Here is a 19,080-nt window from a genome sequence, read left to right as displayed (position 1 = left end):
TTGAGGGAAAAAGCCCAATGAGGTATGTGCGTTCGTGGCCAATCAGAAGTAAAGGTTGGGGGAGGACCAATCAGAAAAGAAAGAAAGGAGAGGAAAGGAGAAAAAAGGGGAAGCGGGGGATCCCTCGACTCGGTTGCGGTCCCGACCTGACCCGATCCTCTTCATCTTCTCCGGTCTTGGAAGTCTGATTGCTTACCTTGTCTGTTACCTCATTCGGCAGACCTTCTCACTCAGAGACTTGGAGGACTCCCACTATAGGGTTTGTATCGCGCTTGACCAAGCCCGAAATTACAAGTAAGCTTCAAGTGAAATTGATACATTACCTTGTGCATCTTCACCGGTTAGAGATACCACTCCTGGATGGAGGAAAAGTACTTCAAAAGAAGATGTCACATCTACCTATAACACAGATAAGGCAAGTGAAAACGATACCACACTTTGGTACTTAAAAGTTTCGTGATTACTCAATGGCTTGGATCTTGCAAGTCCCTAACCAAGAAACTTCCCTCACTCGGGAACTTAGGGGAACATTGTTTGTACCATACTTGACCAACCCCGAAACTACTAAGCACTTGTCAACATTATACCACCAAGGACCCACAAGAGTCTCCCTCCAACCAGGAGGCCAATCACAATGCGACACATGTCAACATCAAAGGCCAATCATAACGCAACATATGTCGACATCAGAGGCCAATCACAGCACGACACGTGTCAATGTCAGAATGAAACTAGAAACTCTCTTCTATAAATAGAGATCATTCTCTCACAATATTTCCTAATATCATTTGTACTAAATCATTCACTAGTACTCACTAAAGGAGAACTTGAACCTATGTACTTATGTAAACCCTTCACAATTAATGAGAACTCCTATACTCCGTCGACGTAGCCAATCTGGGTGAACCACGTACATCTTGTGTTTGCTTCCCTGTCTCTATCCATTTACATACATATCCACACTAGTGACCGGAGCAATCTAGCGAAGGTCACAAACTTGACACTTTCTGTTGTACCAAAATCCTCACTGATTTTGTGCATCAACAAACGTAATTAAATATTAATATCCTTGTGGGTGAAAATTTCCGTCTTCTTCTTCTTGGACAAAATTGCACCTACAAAACAATTAACACCTTAGGTCAAGGCCAAGAGCCTCACACGCCCACGATGAATGGGGGAGCTTTGGCGGAAGAACCTCTGATGCCAAAGTTAGAATTTAGAGAGAAAAATATTTGGAGAGTTTTTTGGGCAAGAGTGTGGACCTCCTTTTTTAGAAAAAAAATAGGGTCATATATATAGGGAATGGAGGTGGCCGGCCCTTAGAGGTTTTTTTGTGTGAAAATGGGTGATTTAATTGGTGATTAATGGATTAATTAGGAATTACTCCATTAATTAGCCAATTAATCTCCATTTATATGGAATAATTTGTAGGTTATGATAATTACCTAAGATGAGGATGGATGAGATAATTTGGAATTGGTTACCTTTTTTGGACACTCTTGGCTTGATTAAAGAATGATTGTCCATTGCTCGCGCGTAGGACAACCGGTGTGTCTTAGGGGTAACTTTGTCATTTTCACCAAAAATCCACGTGTCGTCTTGTGATTATTTTTTGCTCCACAAATGCCCCCACACCTGCTGGGCTGTTCGTAGGAAAAGGCAATATGTGTAGAGATCTTCTTGCTCTAGGAAACTTAGGAATGCTTCCTGTTTTGATGTAGATTCCCTCTTTAATATGAAATTAAATCCTTTTAGGAAAAAGAAATAAATTTCTCTCAAAGCCTATTTAAGTCCACGTTAAGTGGGTTATTAAATCAACTTTGGAGAGTGATTTATTCTACCCTACAAGATAGAGAGAGAGAAAGAGCTTAGAGGATATTTGTTCCCCTTCCTCTAGCAATTTTCTACATCTTGCCCGTGTAAATGATCATTTTTCGTTGCTTTCTTTGTCTTCTCTGTACCGCACCAATGTAATAAAAACTTAATTTCTTCTTGTTTTCTTCTTAGGTGGTGCTGCCACAGGGCAGTCGTCGGGGTGGTACGGCACGTCGGCTGGCAGGGGCCAGGAGTCAGCTTGGCATGGGCCAAGGAGGTGATATGGCAGGGGCCATTACTTGAGCAGCTCGGCTTGATTGAAGCCAAGGATTGGTTCGGCATGGGCCGAGGAAGTGGCATGGAATAGGAAATTGTTTGGGCTGCCATGTCTAGGCCGTCTGTTGAAAATGAGGAAACTGCTTGAGTTTGATTTTTCAACTGCCATAGATAGAGCGGTCAAGGATGAAGCTACCAAGATCAGAGTTGCTGAAGATGAAGTGTCGGATGAGTGAACTGTTAAGTGTAAAAGTGGATGTTTCCCCTTAACCATTTGTTGCTTAGTTGATCTTTAAGCATTCAATCTTTTGAACTATGTGGCCTTCTCGCACTGGAGAGCTTACCCAGATGGGTGTCAGGGATTTAGTTTACCTTCTCGCACTGGAGAGCAATTAGTTTTACCCTCTTGTATTGGAGAGCAATTAGTTTATCCTCTCGCACTGGAGAGCAAACTCATATGGGTGTCAGGGAATTGTTTTACCCTCTTGCACTGGAGAGCAATTAGTTTATCATCTCGCACTGGAGAGCAAACCCATATGGGTGTCGGGGAATTGGTTTACCCTCTCGCACTAGAGAGCATACCCTTTTGGGTATTGGGGAATTGGTTTACCTTCTCGCACTAGAGAGCAATTAGTTTATCCTCTCGCACTGGAGAGCAGACCATTTTGGGTGTCAGGGAATTGGTTTACCCTCTCGCACTTGAGAGCAATTAGTTTATCCTCTCGCACTGGAGAGCAAACCCATATGAGTGTTAGGGAATTGGTTTACCCTTTTCGCACTGAAGAGCAATTAGTTTATCCTATCGCACTGGAGAGCAGACCCATATAGGTGTTGGGGAATTGGTTTACCCTCTCGCACTAGAGAGCATGGAAGTCGTTGTCGTGAGTGCAGCTGAGGAAAGCTGGACTGCTGGATAACTGAAATAATCCTCAGGCTGCGAGGTCTTGTTTGGCGAACTGCTTGAGACTTCGAACTGCTTATGGAACCCACGTAAGGGTGTAAGCGCAGTGAGCTGCTCCTTGAATTATTGCGCCATCATTAGGTGCTTCATCTTGTGCCCTTTTGAGGCTTGGTCTGGAGCCTTTCTACTTCTTCCTGAATTTTCCTTTGTTGGGGTGGCAGAGCTTTCGACTGCCTCCAATCGTGATGTGTTGGTCTAAACTGTTCTTCCATATGTTCGACTCGTCTATGCTGCGGCTGCGGTGGGTGTAGTATGTTTCTTGCAAGTGAGCGTGTAACTCACAGGCTGCTGGTTGAACTTGAGCTTGATTGAGTGACTGCTTCTTTCCATCTGCTGTGCTGCCTGCTCCGATGTGATGTGGAGGATACTCCTTACGGGCCTAGCCGCGAATGAATACTTCGTTTGGAAGGCTGCTCATGTATTATTGGAGTGTGTCCTCAACCGTGAGTGTATGCTCATCCGTGGGCCTAGTCGAGAATGCACGCTCCTCTGCACGCTAAGACGAGAGTATACACTATCTCGGGGGCTCAATCTGGAGTGTACTCTGCCCAAACGCTCAGTTCGTGGATGGTCAAGTGGCTGCTTGCCGGGATGCTGCTTGAAGGTTCTTCATCTGCTCTTGTCCTACATTGGGACACCTCATTTGGGGCACGTTACATCTTGGTGCACTGCAAGAGCTGGTTCACCAAGGTCGTCTGCTGTGCTAGGGCGCTTGTCAACTCTATGACTTGTCAAGACAAGTGTTGTTCGCCATTTGGATTGGAAGAGCTTGGAAGGAATGTGCCTCCTTAAGCAGTGGAAGGGTGGTAGACTCCGAGCGCGAGATTTGAGTTAGGAAATGTCAAATCCGCAGAGAAATGTGGTGAAAATGCCCCCGGCTCAATGGTAGGTCCGGATGGTTGAGTTAGTTTTTGGCCGACTTGGGCTGCTTGGAAGGCCACGAAGTAGACTGGGCCGCGGGAGTAGGTTGGGCCATAATAGCAGGCTGTGCCGTAAAAGTAGGCTGCTCTGCAGGAGCAGGTTGGGCCACGAAAGCAGGCTGCTTGGCGGGAGCAAGCTGGGCCACGAGAGTAGGCTACTCGGCGAGAGTAGGCTGGGCCACGAAAGTGGGCTACTCGGCGTGTGATGCACATAGGTGCGAGGCTTGAGCTCTACTTGCAACGCGTTGGGCTTGGAGTGACATGGCTTGGGTCATAGCCTTGGTGTCGTGGGCCTTGGATGACACGGCTTAGGCTTGCTTTGGTGGCATGGCTTGGGTCGTGGTAGTGGTGCCATGGACCTCGCCGCGGGTGGCCACCATAGTGGCCATCAAGGTGATTCCCGTGGTGGAACCTCGTGGTGGTGGTGCAGCTCCCCATAGGATCACATTTAGTCTTGTGGATCGCTGCGGTCCCATTTCTTGCATATTAGAATTTTCACTCATGGAGTTTTCTAAATTTCTAGCCATTGTATTTCTCTTTTTTGTTTTATCATATAATCTTTGCAAATAAAAAATTCTAATAATAAGAACATACGAAAAATACAAGTGGACTAGAAAATAGAGAAAAAAACCTTTTTATGCGAGAGTCTTCTACGAGTGTGAATTTCAACTCTCAATGAAAGCACCAATATGTGGGTGCAAATTTCCACCTTCTTCTTCTTGGACAAAATTGCACCTACAAAACAATCAACACCTTAGGTCAAGGCCAAGAGCCTCACGCGCCCACGATGAATGGGGGGCTTTGGCCGAAGAACCTCCGATGCCAAAGTTAGAATTTAGAGAGAAAAGTATTTGGAGAGTTTTTGGGAGTTTTGCAAGAGTGTGGACCTCCTTTTTTTAGAAAAATAGGGTCATATATATAGGGAATGGAGGTGGCCAGCCCTTAGAGGTTTTTTGTATGAAAATAGGTGATTTAATTGGTGATTAATGGATTAATTAAGAATTAATCCATTAATTAGCCAATTAATCTCCATTTATATGGAATAATTTGTAGGTTATGAAGTAATTACCTAAGATGAGGATGGATGAGATAATTTGGAATTGGTTACCTTTTTTGGACACTCTTGGCTTGATTAAAGAATGATTGTCCACTGCTCGCGCGTAGGACAACCGGTGTGTCTCAGGGGTAACTTTGTCCTTTTTACCAAAAATCCACGTGTCGCCTTGTGATTATTTTTGGCTCTACAATCGTGTCTCCTTGATTCATGGAATGGGTTACTTAAGGTGATTGTGGAATGATGTTGAATATGATTGTTATTAATACGATTAGATCAGTGATCAATGCGACTAGAGGGTACTGTTGTGCTTTGTTGATTCTTTGATATATTACATGCTATGAATTGTGATTTTTTGTTGAAACTTAGTGATTTATATGATGGATGAAATAGAAACCTTGATTGTCATATGGGTCCGTTATGTAGCTTGAATCGAATAAATCATGCTTGTCAAGTCCAAATAATTGATTGAGAATGTTGTGCCTTTCGGCTTGAACGGACTGTGATATATGTCGAATTGTAGCGAATGTGAACTACAAATGGCTTGATCCCTATTGAGAATACGTAGACAGTCTAACGAGGAGGTTAGATGCAACCATAAAGTATACGAAAAATTATTATGCATTTGGATCTTGAATTATACTTTGTACATATCCCGAAAGCGAGGTTTGTTGGATATATGGGTATTTAGTGACGTCACGTGCTGATCCTGGACGTATGTTAGGATCAGGGCGTGACAGAAACCGTGTTGAAACAAAACATGATAATTAAATTTTAAAAAATCATGATAATTATCCTCTAAAAGGTTAGCAGTTATGGAGAGGAGAGAGAGATAAAAGATAATGGCAACAAAAACAAATTAAAACAAATAGAAAAAGTGATGCGATGAAAGTTAAGCACTCAAATTAAACCCTCTTTTGACAATTGTAGTATATGTATAAGTAGGGATCGTTCTGGACCGGGGATTATGAGGGATTGCTAATCTAAACTAAACTGACTTACAAAAAGAAACTTAAAAACACTTAACTAGACTCTATAGACTCAAAACACTTAAAAACACAAACTAAAACAGATTCTAACTAATTAGACACACTAAAGTAAAGGGGAATTGGGTTTTGGACGAAAATAAAGTAAAACAAAACAGAAACTAAAACTAAACAGATTTGCACGAAATTGGTTGTTTTGGATGGATGATGGGCTAGCTAGAAGGTATTTCTCCACACATGACACACTTGCATACAAATCAATCTCCAATTGCTTTTCAATAAACTATGATACTCAACACCCCAAATTAACCGTGATGCACAAATTAACCCTCAGATTTTCCTTTACTCATTGAATTGGATGAATGCATGCGACAACCCAAATCATTCTCTAAAAGTCCCCTATATGAATGCATAATAGAGATACAATTAAAGATCATTACGTTCCATGAAAATCATAAGCGTTGACGAGGCAATTGTAACTATGAATGCATGATACGTTTGCCAAGAATTCAATTAACGCGACTGTGACAAGCAACCTTCACTACTCATGAATATAAACTTGTAACGATTAGGTGAAACTTATTTATATCCTAGCATCAAATTCATGCATGAAAACTAAGTATGCATCCTTAATAAACATACACAAATCCGTTATGAATAAAATAGATAATTGAATTGCAATCACAACTTATCAAATCACAATTGGAAGAAATCAATTCATATTGCAAATATATTCATGGTTTCGAATTCTCCTCTCGCCAAAAGAGGTTTAGTTCCTCATACTTGCAATTAAACAGAAACAATTGAAATTAAACATTGATAACCAAAGTAGAATACACCTAGAATGCTCCAGCAATCCAAATTGAATGACTAGCACAACTCCAAGCAATCCTCCTTCCTTGCAAATATGTGGCACCAAGGTGTGAGTGGTGAATGGATGGTCTCTTGTGGTGGTGGATGGATATAGGTGAGTTATGGTGAAGGGTGGAGAGTTGTGTAGATGATGTGGTGTCTTTGGATGATGGCCCCCAAATTATGGTGAAGGGTGGATGTATTTATAGGCTAGGGAGAGGAGTGTATGGAGTTGTAATAAGTGGATGTAATGGTTGTAGTGGGTGAATGTTGTGGTAATGAGTGGATGTTTGGTAATGAGTGGATGTAATGGGTGTAGTGGGTTGTGGTAATGTGGGGATGTAATGGGTGTAGTGGGTGGATGTTTGGTAATGAGTTTGGTAATGAGTAGATGTAATGGGTGTAGTGGGTTGTGGTAATGAGTGGATGTAATGGGTGTAGTGGGTGAATGTTTGGTAATGAGTGGATGTAATGGGTGTAGTGGATGAGTGTTTGGTAATGAGTGGATGTAATGGGTGTAGTGAGTGGATGTAATAGGTGTAGTGGGTGGATTTAGTGGATGTAGTGGTAGGTGAATAGATGTGTTGGGTGAAATGAGTGTGCTAAAATGGTTATTTATAGGGAGAGGATAGTGTACAAACTTCAAATTTCGTCCATTCCTTTTGCTCCAAGCATATACCATTCATTCCATGCCCAAAAATGCTCCAAAATGCTCCAAAATGCACTTCTTTGCCACATTAACCCTTTGGACCTACAAACACACGAAAGTAGCTTAAAATACTAAAATAACTACGAACTAACAACATAAATGCCAAGAAACAAGCTAACTAAGTCGCATAAACATGCTCCTATCAAAAAGGAGATAATCCAAACTATAAAATGGCAAAACCATTCACAAGGGGAGAGGATGAACGTTGTAACATCCCACATCATCCAGGAGAGTGGATCATGTAAGCCTTATATGTATATTCTCATCTCTTCTTAGCACGAGACTTTTTGGGAGCTCACTAGCTTCGGGTTCCATCGGAACTTCGAAGTTAAGCAAGTTCGCACGAGAGCATTCCCAGGATGGGTGATCCATTGAGAAGTTCTCATGTGAGTTCCTAGAAACAAAACCGTGAAGGTATGGTCGGGACCCAAAACGGACTTCGTGTTACGGCGAAGTACAGCCCAGGATGTGGTGGGGCCCCCGGGCCGAGATGTGACAAACATGGCATCATTTTTTGAAATTGCTATGAGCAGTTACGTTTGGCATGTATCTTTCTCCATGACACAAAAATTGACTCATCTCAGTCTATCGGATATTTAGTTTTTTATTTTTTTTACCCCATCTCTTTTGTGTTCTTGGCGTTTGATTTCATATTATTGGGAATTAATTGTTTTTGTTAATCCATTTTTTTGTCTACTTTTCCCCTCTATCTTGAGCTTTGATTTTGAAATATATACAAACCTATTGCAGGGAGCGGACGAAAAGGTTAACACAGACGAGCTTATTCATGGGTTTTCATTGAACAGCCTGGCTGTTATCTAGCAGCAAGGTCCAAATCCCCACTTTGCAACCTCATCAAGTAATCAGAATCAGGCAAGTGGTGAAATTTCTTTTCTACTATTGAACATAAATACTCATCACTCTGACTCTGCAATGGTTTTTAGATTTTTCAGGGTTTATCCAGTGTTTTATTTTACCTGATTGTACTTTTGGGTTTCATTCTTCGTTGATTTTGATTGTGTTGTTTTTTGGACTACACTTGTACTTTTAGTTAGATTGTTCTGTAATTTTCATTGTCGATGCTTTCAATTCTCCTCTCATCTTAATTAATGTTACTCAAGGTTATTGTACTTTTAGTTAGATTGGTCTGTAATTTTCATTGACAATGCTTTCAATTCTCCTCTCATCTTAATTAAGTTATATAGTTTGAATATATGCATTTTAAATCTTCCCTTTTATCTGGACTATGGTTAATGGTTATTTATATTTATCCATCTTTTCTAGCAGGAAGGAAAAAAGGCGGATGCTTACTTTTACTGCATTGCACACAGATGAATGTGACTGCAAAATTAGTCACTACCAAGGTAAAAGACCATCAGTGTTTCTTTATTCCTGTATTGCACACACGCATGCATAAATATGCTTTTTCTTTTATTTATTTAAGCTTTTCAATTCTTTTACCAAACATCAATAACAAATTGAAGTTTATATCTTATTATTGCATCTTTCTTCTTCATGATATTTTTCATCACTTTCTTTCCACATTATCCCACTTAATTAATCATCTCTCTTTATAAAAAAATTCAATGGTGAGATGCAAATTTGAAAAGAATATTGTAAGGGTAAGTAGCATGGAGTTTCATTTTCTTATGAACCACCAAAATAAATTTAAAACAAAAAAATAAGTAGCATGGAGTTTTATCTACCAAAATATGAAAAGAGAATAAGTAGCATGGAGTTTCCTTTTTCTTATGAATCAAATCACGGTTGTGTATATTATGCAGATGCAGGACAAGCTGCTTCTAAGTTCTGATTAATAATGGTACTAGTGGCTGGTGTGGAGATCAAATTATTGTTTTGAAGTGTCTACCGTTAAGATGTGATAGCCAAAAGTTGATGTTGTTACCTTGCTTATTAGTTTGAAGTGTCTTTCAAAGATTCATAAATTAGACCCTCAAGACAGAATCATACAATAGTGCATGCTTATAGATGCATGTTTTTGTATTCTATCGAACAGAGAGTAAATTTTCTTTTATTCTTGGTTTGGATTAAATGTAATACAAGTGTATATATGATTTTTATTTTATTTAAAATGTACTACTATTACACCCTTATTTACTAATGTATTATTGCATAAGAGTAAAACATATACTGCAAAGTAACTTCTCATTCAACGTTGTCCAAAACAATACTAAAATAAATTGTCTCTTAACATTGTATTTCTAAGTCTAATCCTAAGGTAAACCTTGAGTTGAAATCCGGTTGTGCTAAGATTTGGAGGAAGTTGTGTGATTGTTGTGAACCATTTTTCTACTTTGGAGTTTAGACTGTCGACAAAAACATCTTGCTCAGGAAAAATTTCAATATAGTCACCATGAATTTCTTCCTTCGTTATTTTCTCCATTATAACATGCAAAATTACTATTTTATAGTGCGAATTACATATCACTTGATCGATTGAATTTCATTTAAGAACTAAAACTTCCTGCTAATAAAGGTGCAATCTTTTGTTGATTAATCTAATTTAATGCAACAACCACAAAGTCTTGGACATAATAATTTAGATTACATGCCATAAATCCCTAGAGTATATGGAGTTGTTTTTACAAAACTAGTGGAGAGTAAACTCATGATCCATTATTTAGATGAAAAAATCTTATTCTTAGAGAAGGCATCATAAGACAAACTTACTGTTTGTCTAAGCCAAACTCCACGACATGTTCAAGTTTTCAAGGCCTTACAAACAATGTCTCCTTTGTTGAAACCATGAAAAACCAATCCCCTTGGCCCGGTTGAAGGAAAATGATGAACTATGTGAGAAGCTACAGCCATCTTCAAGGAAAACAGGAAAAAAAATACGTTCAGCCGTCAGACGAAAGAATAAAGTGTGCCATTGTCTTCATCAAGGTAGAATTGCTATCCTGGAATGTAGAAATGGGCGCTTTCCCCTTCAGAAGGTAGGGCGAACTGAGACAGAATCAAATGAAGCATTAGTTAGATTGCACATGAGAAGCTAAAAACAGTGGACATAAGAATATAAACAGCAATACCATCTGCAAAAATGAAACTAAACTGCGCCGCTGGATCCTTCACTTTGTATGCTGTTCAGGTACAAAGCGCACTCCTAGGTGGTGGAAATTGTCACTTTCACCTTCAAGAACACGGACAACCTGTTGGAAGGAAATCTGTGAAGTCCATATTGAAATTTGAAATGCAGCATGGAGACATTTGTACTAAGATATACACAGATCTCAGTTTACGCAGTGGTATTTCTAACTACCAACGCCACAACATATATCTAATGTGTGTTTCATGAGCATGTATTTTTCATTTTTGAGAAAGGCGGTTCACATTGTTGTCATACCAGGTTAGAGTATATCATTTGATCTTGCACCAACTTCATTAACAGTTCCCACAAATAATAAGAACCACATGGGTAAAATTTTGATTACCTCTCCCATTGATGGACGCATTTCAGGACTTCTTTGTATGCATAAGTATGCGGCTTTAGCCATAAGGTACACTCCATATGTCTCATACGAATCTCCTAAACGAAGATCAATGAGTTCATGTAGTGCTAGCCTCTGGATTATTGGTTCTGCCTAAAATTTGCAGATATGGACTAATTAGTTGGAACCCGAGAATAAAGCACAGCTGTTTCTGCAACGAGTAAAAAATGGTTTTTCTTTGTGCCCTTTTGCCATAAAATAAGATGAAAAAACACATCATGAAGTCCAACATACCCACTCCCGTAGGGATTGAACTTTCCCTTCTCCATTTGAATCAATAATCTTGCGGCCGGTTATTAGTTGTAACAGAACCATACCAAAGGCATATACATCTGTCCGTACAGAAACAATACCGTTCTCCGCATACTCTGGAGCAAGGTAGCTACAAGGACCAAAAACTTGCACTAGTTTAGTGAAAGTTACCAATACCAGAGAATGTAGAGTGTGAAATCAAATGTAGGAAAAAGCGTATAGAAGTCCTCACCCTAGTGTGCCAATTATCCTTGTCGGGTCAGTGTCATCACCCGTTGTCTTCCATTTGGCTAAGCCAAAATCACCTAACTGAGTTTAGAAAATCATTCAATTAGCTAGAATAGTTTTCGTAGTCTTCAGATCTTTGATAATAACTAGTCAGATCTTGCACTCAAAACCTATTCTTCTCAGAGACGAAAACGAAAGATTATACTCCAAAGTCGAACAAAAGTAGAAGCCAGAAATGAAAAACGTAAAAATTAAATAAACAAAAGAAAAAGAAGGGAAGGAAAAAAAAAAAGAGAACCAGTAATATTTGTAATATACAAGTCCTCAGTATTCTGGGTCATAGGTATCTACTAGTTCCTAATTTTTACATATCAATACTCCATCTGAAACAACAAAAGTGTTTCATGCACCACAACCTACATTTTCGCATATCAAAAGAAGAGAATTGTTATCAGCACTCCAAAATAGTCATTACTATTTATACTGTGAGAACTGAAAGACGACTTTTTTTCAAGTGCAAAGAGCTGCTCGCTAGAAAGAAAAATAAAAATACATAATTCCTAGAAGTTTTGCAGCTCATTAGCATAGGACTATGCAGATGACTCTAGATTTTTACCACAAATCTGGAGGGCACCAAGACTACCCAACCAGATTCTTAGAGGAACTTTAATTTATTAACATCACTACCCGCTAACCAAATCTTGAGCATATTGATAAACCAGAAATTTAAATGAGCACTATGCATTTCTTCAAAGGACCTCATAAAGAGACAAACATACAAAATATGGCAATTAATTTAGAGAACTTTAACGAAAAACTTCCGGTACTGTTTACTTTAATGAAAAATCACATTTTTACACTAAAATTTTTATTATGGTACTATTCACTTTACCCTTTATTTTGTCATTATCGTTACAATTCTAAGTTTTCAATTCATTTTCATTAGTTTTCCTATGAATTTACCATAGGAACATAATCATGTGTTAGCAGGATATTGCTTGGACGCGTGTCTCTATGAATTATAGGACCTCCACGACATTCTTCGTGTAGGAAACGCAATCCTTTTGCAGTTCCAATGGCAATAGAATGTCTTTGGTGCCACTCAAGAGCTGCTGCTTTTTCATCTACAAATATAGCCAATAAGAATTAGCGAAAGAAGATGCACTTATCATGTCCATATAGTATCAACATAAGAACTAACAGTGTTGAAAAAAGAAAAATACTGGGGAAAATTTTAACAGAAGTTTACCAAATAAATGCCATTCAAGAGAATTGTGGCAAATATATTCATAAACCAAGATATTTAGGTTCTCCTTGCAACAATAACCCAACAGCATGACAATGTTCTTATGGCGTGCAAAACTCAAGACATAAACCTCAGAGTGAAATTCCTTAAATCCTTGTGTACTTGCTTCTTTTCGCACTTTTGCTGCAATCTGCTGTCCGTCCTTGAGCTCACCTTTATACACATGACCATATCCACCTTCTCCTAATAAGTTTTCCTTGGAAAAATCATTTGTTGCAAGCTGTATCTCTGAGTAGCTGAATGTCATGGAATCTTTGACATACATTTCAGTCCTTGTTCCGCATCTGGAACACAGAATTGGGGCATCTGAGCATCTTTCTCGTAAGGCGTTATTTTGCTTCTGGATTTTTTGAGGAACAGTGGATGGTATATTGTCTGCTTTGGTTTGAACACCTGAAAAACATAAAATATAGTCTCAAATTGTACAGTTGTGAGTGCTACAACCCTGGTCATTACTAAAGTCATACTTTGTCACTACTAACACCTTGATGCAGTGAGTTTTTTTAAGCTAAGATGAACATGAAAGAAGGCATCAAGAACTTCTTTGTTAAAAAACAGAACTATGTTCCTGTCATCCTTTCAGTGGACTAGCTTGGCATATATGTTTGATGTAAGGCTTTCACTTACTTGATGTCAAACTGAATGATGTAGATAGTTAGAAAGTCCAGTTTTTTCTAGTAACCGTATGAATCTATGTGATTCAATCGATGAAATAGAGTAACCTTATTCTTCTTCAAATGTGACATATTACCAGTCTTGACCATTTTGACGAGAGACTTATAAAAAGTGTTAACTCCAAATATTGAAGAAACCAAGAAAAAGTTCTTGCTTTGCTACCTACATAGTGAGATACTTATGCCTTAATATTCACATAAAACAAGCAAAGGATACGGACTGATAATTTTAATATTTTAAAATCTAGATAGATCATAGAGCATAAAAAACTTTCCTCATTTGAGGTTTGTATCACATGACGAAACTCCCTACCAAAAGTTCAAAGATGGCTAAGATTTAATGCATGGATATTACAGCTCAGATGAAATCCTTACAGCAGAATCAACAGTATATATCTTGTATTTGTAAAGCATTTTGTAGAAAGGAATATGACAAGATTCTGACCTGAATTTTCTTGCTTAGAGGAAGACCCTAGATTCAATAAAGTACCGTAGTCTCGTAACTTAAATGTAGGTGAAGTTACAAAGTGATTTTTCAGAATCTCAGAGCTTTCTGGTGAATCAATGGATACAGGGCAGCTTCCGCAAGTGATGAGTGGTTCATTGTTTTCGTTACCTTGATTGGATAGAGGAACGGGCTTGGACAAAGAAAAAAACAATTTGTGTTCTATAGTATCAGTTTCATCCGTTGTATGAGGTCTCACAACTTCCACAGCCAAGCTATCTTGAATTATTGCAACCTTGCACGGTATCTGCTTCAGGTAGAACGTCAAATCCCGTCTAAGGTGCCTGTGATAAGCTCTGTGAGTTACAATTGAAGCTAATTCGAACAGAAAAGAGAATTCAAAAAAGAAAAGGAAAATCTTTAATTTGAAAAAAAATATCACGTTCAATGATTTTTTTTTTTTTAGTAAATCGATATACACTAAGGGAGGGGGAATTCGGTTAAGCTACACAATGGGTAACCTAGTTTAGTATCAAATTCGTCATTCACGAAATTCGAACCTCTCACTTATAAGCCTAATTTGGCCCTATGCGTTTAATGATTCGTAGTTTAAGTAGGCAATTAATCTCTAAGCGATAATCTGAAGATGCCCATTTATTTTTACTAATTGGATAATGACGGTTTGCGGTTCAGCACTAATATGGAGTACTCTGAACGATTTACAACAGAGGTAAAGAATAGTGATCTTTATAGTGTAGGGCCAGATTCTATGATTTTTCACTTAACATTCCAATCACATGGCAATATAGCAGCATCATTGAAGCAAGGATCCCTTTCCCATTCATACCTACTCCAATATTTGGAGTAAAACTCAAATTTTAGGTTCTAAACTCCAACCCTGGGGTAAATATGAGTTTTAACCCAAAACTCATTTATAGGGCAAATTTAGGCCAGAATTCTCCCTAAGTTAGTAGAGCCCACCATATATGTGTATTTTATTTTAGTTTTATATTTATAAATTCATTAATTCAACGGTTAAAATCTAATATGATCACATCCAACAATAAAACAAAAGATCTAACAGTCCAAATTTAAATTCAACGGCTAAAGTGATTAAAAAAAAAATCTTTCATGCATTTCATACTCTTTCATAGTTTTCCATGAGTTTCCTGGTGTCGGTTTAATGATTTTTCAATATTTATCGAAATTTAAATATTTTTAGGTTAAAATGTTCATAAAATTAAATTAGGATAGTCTACATAATTATTTAAAAAAAAAATACTTTAAGGAAAACATTATCCTAAATTTATTTTTTAATAACCTCGGGCTAAAAATTAGTCCAGAAGGGTAGCAACAGAAAAACTATTTCTGGCTTAAAACCTAAATTTTCTGCATTAAAAATGTTAGGTTTTAACCATAGGGTAAGAGATGGTTTTAGCATCTAAAAGGGTGAAGAATAGACTTTATGGGTGGGACGTAAGTCATGAATCAGCACATACAGATCTGATATCAACTGTAACTCAAGTGAAATCTAATACACACAAGTAGAGGTAAGGAACTACCTATCAAGTACAACCCAAGCTGCATTGCAGGCCATAATCTCTTGCAAAATAACCTGCTTAACGGGAAAACCAGCAGTAACTTTGACTTCAATGCTGACCTGAATATAAAAGGGAAACTAGCAGGGTGAGCAAAAATTGAAGCAGCATTCAAATCTTAATGTTCAGCTTAACAATGACGATGATGCTCATTATAAGTAGGAAAAAGAACTGGCACATCCATAGTCACCGTGTCAATTATTATGTTACAAGTAGTACAAAACGCATGCTAACATACCCCAAATTTTCAGATTGTGACACAACATTCAGCTCAAATTGTTAGATATGTCATCATATTATTGCAAGATTTGCTAATATCATGAATTCATGATAAGAAAAATGAACTTTCTGCAGTCTCGGAAAGAAGATGTCTTGAGTAGAGACACATCTGGTTGAGGGAAAGCCAACACTCTGTTTAGGCAGGGACATAACGAACGCACAACTTTACAAATCATTTAATAGTAATTCTTAGCCTCAGATAAATATGTTACCCCTTGATCTTCACACTTTCCCGCACTTTGAAGAAGCATGTTAACATACATGTCAACTTTCTTTGTAACTTCTTCCTCCACTGCACGAATGCTGTTTTCCAAAAAATCCACGCATGGTTTTGTGTTATATCCCACTGCCCCAAACAAAGACAAAAGAAGCACATAGACCACATGTCAGAAAGAAGCAGACGTAGTTTTTGAATTCCTGCTCGTAATGTGTTTATGGGATGTTCCATCAAATAACAGCAGTGATCGTTATAACACAGCATAAGTTACCGATACGAGCACAGATGCATTTTGCAGAAATACACCATAATTAGATGGATAAGATTCGAATGTGTACGTACGATCAATGTTGACAATGCAAAGATTTGCCAGTAGGTAAGATTCAAATATAGATTCACACAAACCCTTCACCTTTTACATCTTATTAACCATCCAACTAATGATATGAAATTTAAAAGTTGTTAGGCATTGATAAGAGAAGTTTCTTAAAAACCCCATCAAAGATTTCATGTCATTTTAGGAAAAAACAAGGATAAAAAGCCATTAAAAAAATTGCAGTTCAGTAAGGCCAATTCATCAAACACTTACTCGGGTGGACAACCTTATGCAAAACTCCAAGCACAATGATGGTATCCCCTGAATGTAAAACGTCACCCCTCTTCTGGAGACTGTCAATTGCGAGCGTAAGCTCATGCACGCCGCGGTCCTTGGTGGCGTCATAGGCGATAACAACATGCGATGGTGTCAGAGGGCTCGCCATTTACAGAATATCACGCACACAACACAACAATTGGAAACTGGGTCTTGAATTTGAAGCTTTCTTTTTTAATGTTATGGTGGTGAAAATCGAAAGTGCTATTTAAAGGAAGATATGTGGAATGGTTTAGCAGTTCGAAATCGAAAAAATGGCATCGAAATCCGTATACGATTAAACTTAAAAGGGATTTTGATTGGTTGGCCAATGGTAAGTGTTGGTTTGGAGTTCTGGCAAAACTTTGTTCCATTTTTTTTCTTTGTGCTTCGAAGCATTCACTTTGGAGAGCGGGAATATATGCCATGGATATTCTTGCCTATTCCAAGGAAATGGCGGGGGAAAGTTGCCGTCTTCTTCAATAGAGCCAATGGAGAAACTCTGGCACTGTATTGGAATATGCTTTTTCACGGCTGGTGTTTTAATTTTTTTTGGGTCAATTAACGGCTAGTGTTTGGACTGCTAAATCATTGAGTTGGAAATTTGAGTAGTTTGAGTAGAAATTTCTTTGTCCCACATTGGCAATTTCCAAAAGATTTTATCACTTTATAAGGTTTTGTCATTTATAGAAAGTGATTGGAATAATAAGCCTGGATAACACAATTAGGCTCACCTTTGGGGTTGGGCTTTGGGATGCACTAATTAATTGGTAATTAATATATATATATATATAATTAATATATATTTAATTATCAAAAGATGATGGGGCTCTGAAAATTAATTTATTTAATTAATTTTGAATTTAATTAAATTAATTTTTTGAAGTCAATGAAATAGCACCCCATCTGAAAGAGATGTCTCCCAACAGTCACATCTCATTCTCATACATGTTGCGAACAGGCATAATCTCACTATATATACATTAGTCTGCATGGCATTTAGAACACAGAAAAACATAAATCTCCTTCTATAATCCATAACATTCTTACTGAGAGTACCACAAAGAAATTCGCTCGAAGTTAAGCTTTCCGGTGTTGGAATTATAACTTGATCGTTGAAACCTGATGAAACAGACGTCCGGAGAACTATAAGCACTGAGTAGGGGCGAAATTTCTGTTTCAAGGACATTGCAGTACACAAGCCTCGATCTTCAATATTTCTATTTAATATTAGTTCATTGTTCATACACTATTTATTTATTAGTATATATAAATTTATCATAGATTGTTGACATATATCCAACATGATCGCCAGGAAAGATTTGGGGACTCATCTTTGTGTCATTGAGTCATGTCCCGCTGTCTAAGGGCATGCAAACAATGTTGCTGCATGCATGCAGTAAAAACAATGACAATATTTGGGTCCCTCAAGGTCCACTTCGTTGCCCTCCTAGTTTTGATTAACGAATTTTCGCTATATAATGTAATAAAAGAAATTGTTCATTTTCTTTATAATCATTTAAAGAATGTTTATGTGGAAATAACCCACCTCCATCGTCGACCCATGTCTATCGCCGTGGAGTCAGCAGCAATCCTTGTTAGTCTCTTCCTTCTCTTTCCCTCCCTTTTTCTCTTATTTTCTAACCATCTTCTTCCTCTAGTTGTCTCACTTTTTCGCTCAGGGCAAGAATAGTCTTCGTGGTTGTGGTATTTCTCTCGCTTTGTTGAGGGAAAACTTTTGTAGCGGCTATGATTTATTGTTCAAACTCGGACCTTTAAGTGCAAGTGTCGTTCAAAGTTGAGGTGGTGGTTTTTGTGTTTCTTATGTTTGTCCGCATGACAAATGACTATGAGGAAAAAGCTCGACATTTGCTCGAAATGATTTATACCGTAATGCTTTTATGTCGACCATTGCAAGATCATCAGAGGATGGTTCTACGACTTGGTAAATTATCTTTCTTTATGGGTTGGACATGGGTGTTAGGACTCTATTTGGACTCTCCCAAATCATGATAAAGATTAATAACGTTGAAATAAATTAGATAAAGTCAAAACCATATAGAAAGCTAATCTCCTCCGAAATAGGACATTAGTTACGTAAAAGAGTTGTGGTTTAACAACTCGATAATCATGGAGGATTATAGGGCATCAACTATCCCATGATAGCTAGGATTTAGTTGAGAGGTAAGATTTATGTCACTTGACTAGGTGTAACTTCTTCTTTTTCATTATTAATAAAATTTCCTTTGTGCTGTCGAGGTTTCAAAAAAAAAATTAAAAAAAATAGTGTCCTTGCTCACTAGGTATACCAGTGGGTCCTCACAGACTGAGGGATTGTGCATGTGGTCTAATATCCTAGAGAATAGAG

At 38.1% G+C, this 19,080-nt stretch overlaps 1 protein-coding gene and 1 long non-coding RNA gene across 3 annotated transcripts; one reads left to right on the top strand and one right to left on the bottom strand.

The window, feature by feature from the left end:
- The first annotated feature begins 8,131 nt into the window (after positions 1-8,131).
- LOC114824732 (uncharacterized) lies at positions 8,132-9,659 on the top strand. Its single transcript, XR_003773019.2, has 3 exons — positions 8,132-8,446; positions 8,861-8,937; positions 9,358-9,659. It is a non-coding gene; the product is annotated as an uncharacterized lncRNA (long non-coding RNA).
- A 460-nt stretch (positions 9,660-10,119) lies between these two features.
- On the bottom strand, positions 10,120-17,074 carry LOC103436636 (probable serine/threonine-protein kinase PBL8). 2 transcript variants are annotated; one of them, XR_011581143.1, is made up of 11 exons: positions 16,671-16,973; positions 16,077-16,210; positions 15,550-15,647; positions 13,988-14,331; positions 12,812-13,261; positions 12,526-12,686; positions 11,567-11,643; positions 11,317-11,464; positions 11,026-11,233; positions 10,624-10,743; positions 10,120-10,540 (listed from the first exon to the last, which is right to left on the bottom strand). XR_011581143.1 is itself a non-coding variant. In XM_008375079.4 (11 exons), exons 1-10 carry the CDS (start codon positions 16,840-16,842, stop codon positions 10,663-10,665), a joined length of 1,815 nt encoding a protein of 604 aa, XP_008373301.3. In that variant the 5' UTR covers positions 16,843-17,074; the 3' UTR covers positions 10,120-10,540; positions 10,624-10,662. The 2 variants fall into 2 exon arrangements, 1 of the variants encoding a protein (XP_008373301.3); XM_008375079.4 differs by having other exon boundaries at positions 11,026-11,175; positions 16,671-17,074.
- Positions 17,075-19,080: the final 2,006 nt, after the last annotated feature.

The sequence above is a fragment of the Malus domestica genome, chromosome 05 (genome assembly GCF_042453785.1).
Source record: "Malus domestica chromosome 05, GDT2T_hap1".
Lineage (NCBI taxonomy): Eukaryota > Viridiplantae > Streptophyta > Magnoliopsida > Rosales > Rosaceae > Malus > Malus domestica.
The sequence above is the reverse complement of the archived record's forward strand: the minus strand, read 5'-3'. Positions and strand labels throughout refer to the sequence as shown.

Bases quoted from the DNA above. Each gene is read 5' to 3' on its own strand.
- LOC103436636 (XM_008375079.4), bottom strand. From the start codon at position 16,842: ATGGCGAGCCCTCTGACACCATCGCATGTTGTTATCGCCTATGACGCC. The intron at 11,176-11,316 runs GTATGTTGGACT...TGCAAATTTTAG, and splicing joins TTCAATCCCTACGGGAGTGG to GCAGAACCAATAATCCAGAG. The intron at 10,744-11,025 runs GTAATCAAAATT...TCCTTCCAACAG, and splicing joins TGCGTCCATCAATGGGAGAG to GTTGTCCGTGTTCTTGAAGG.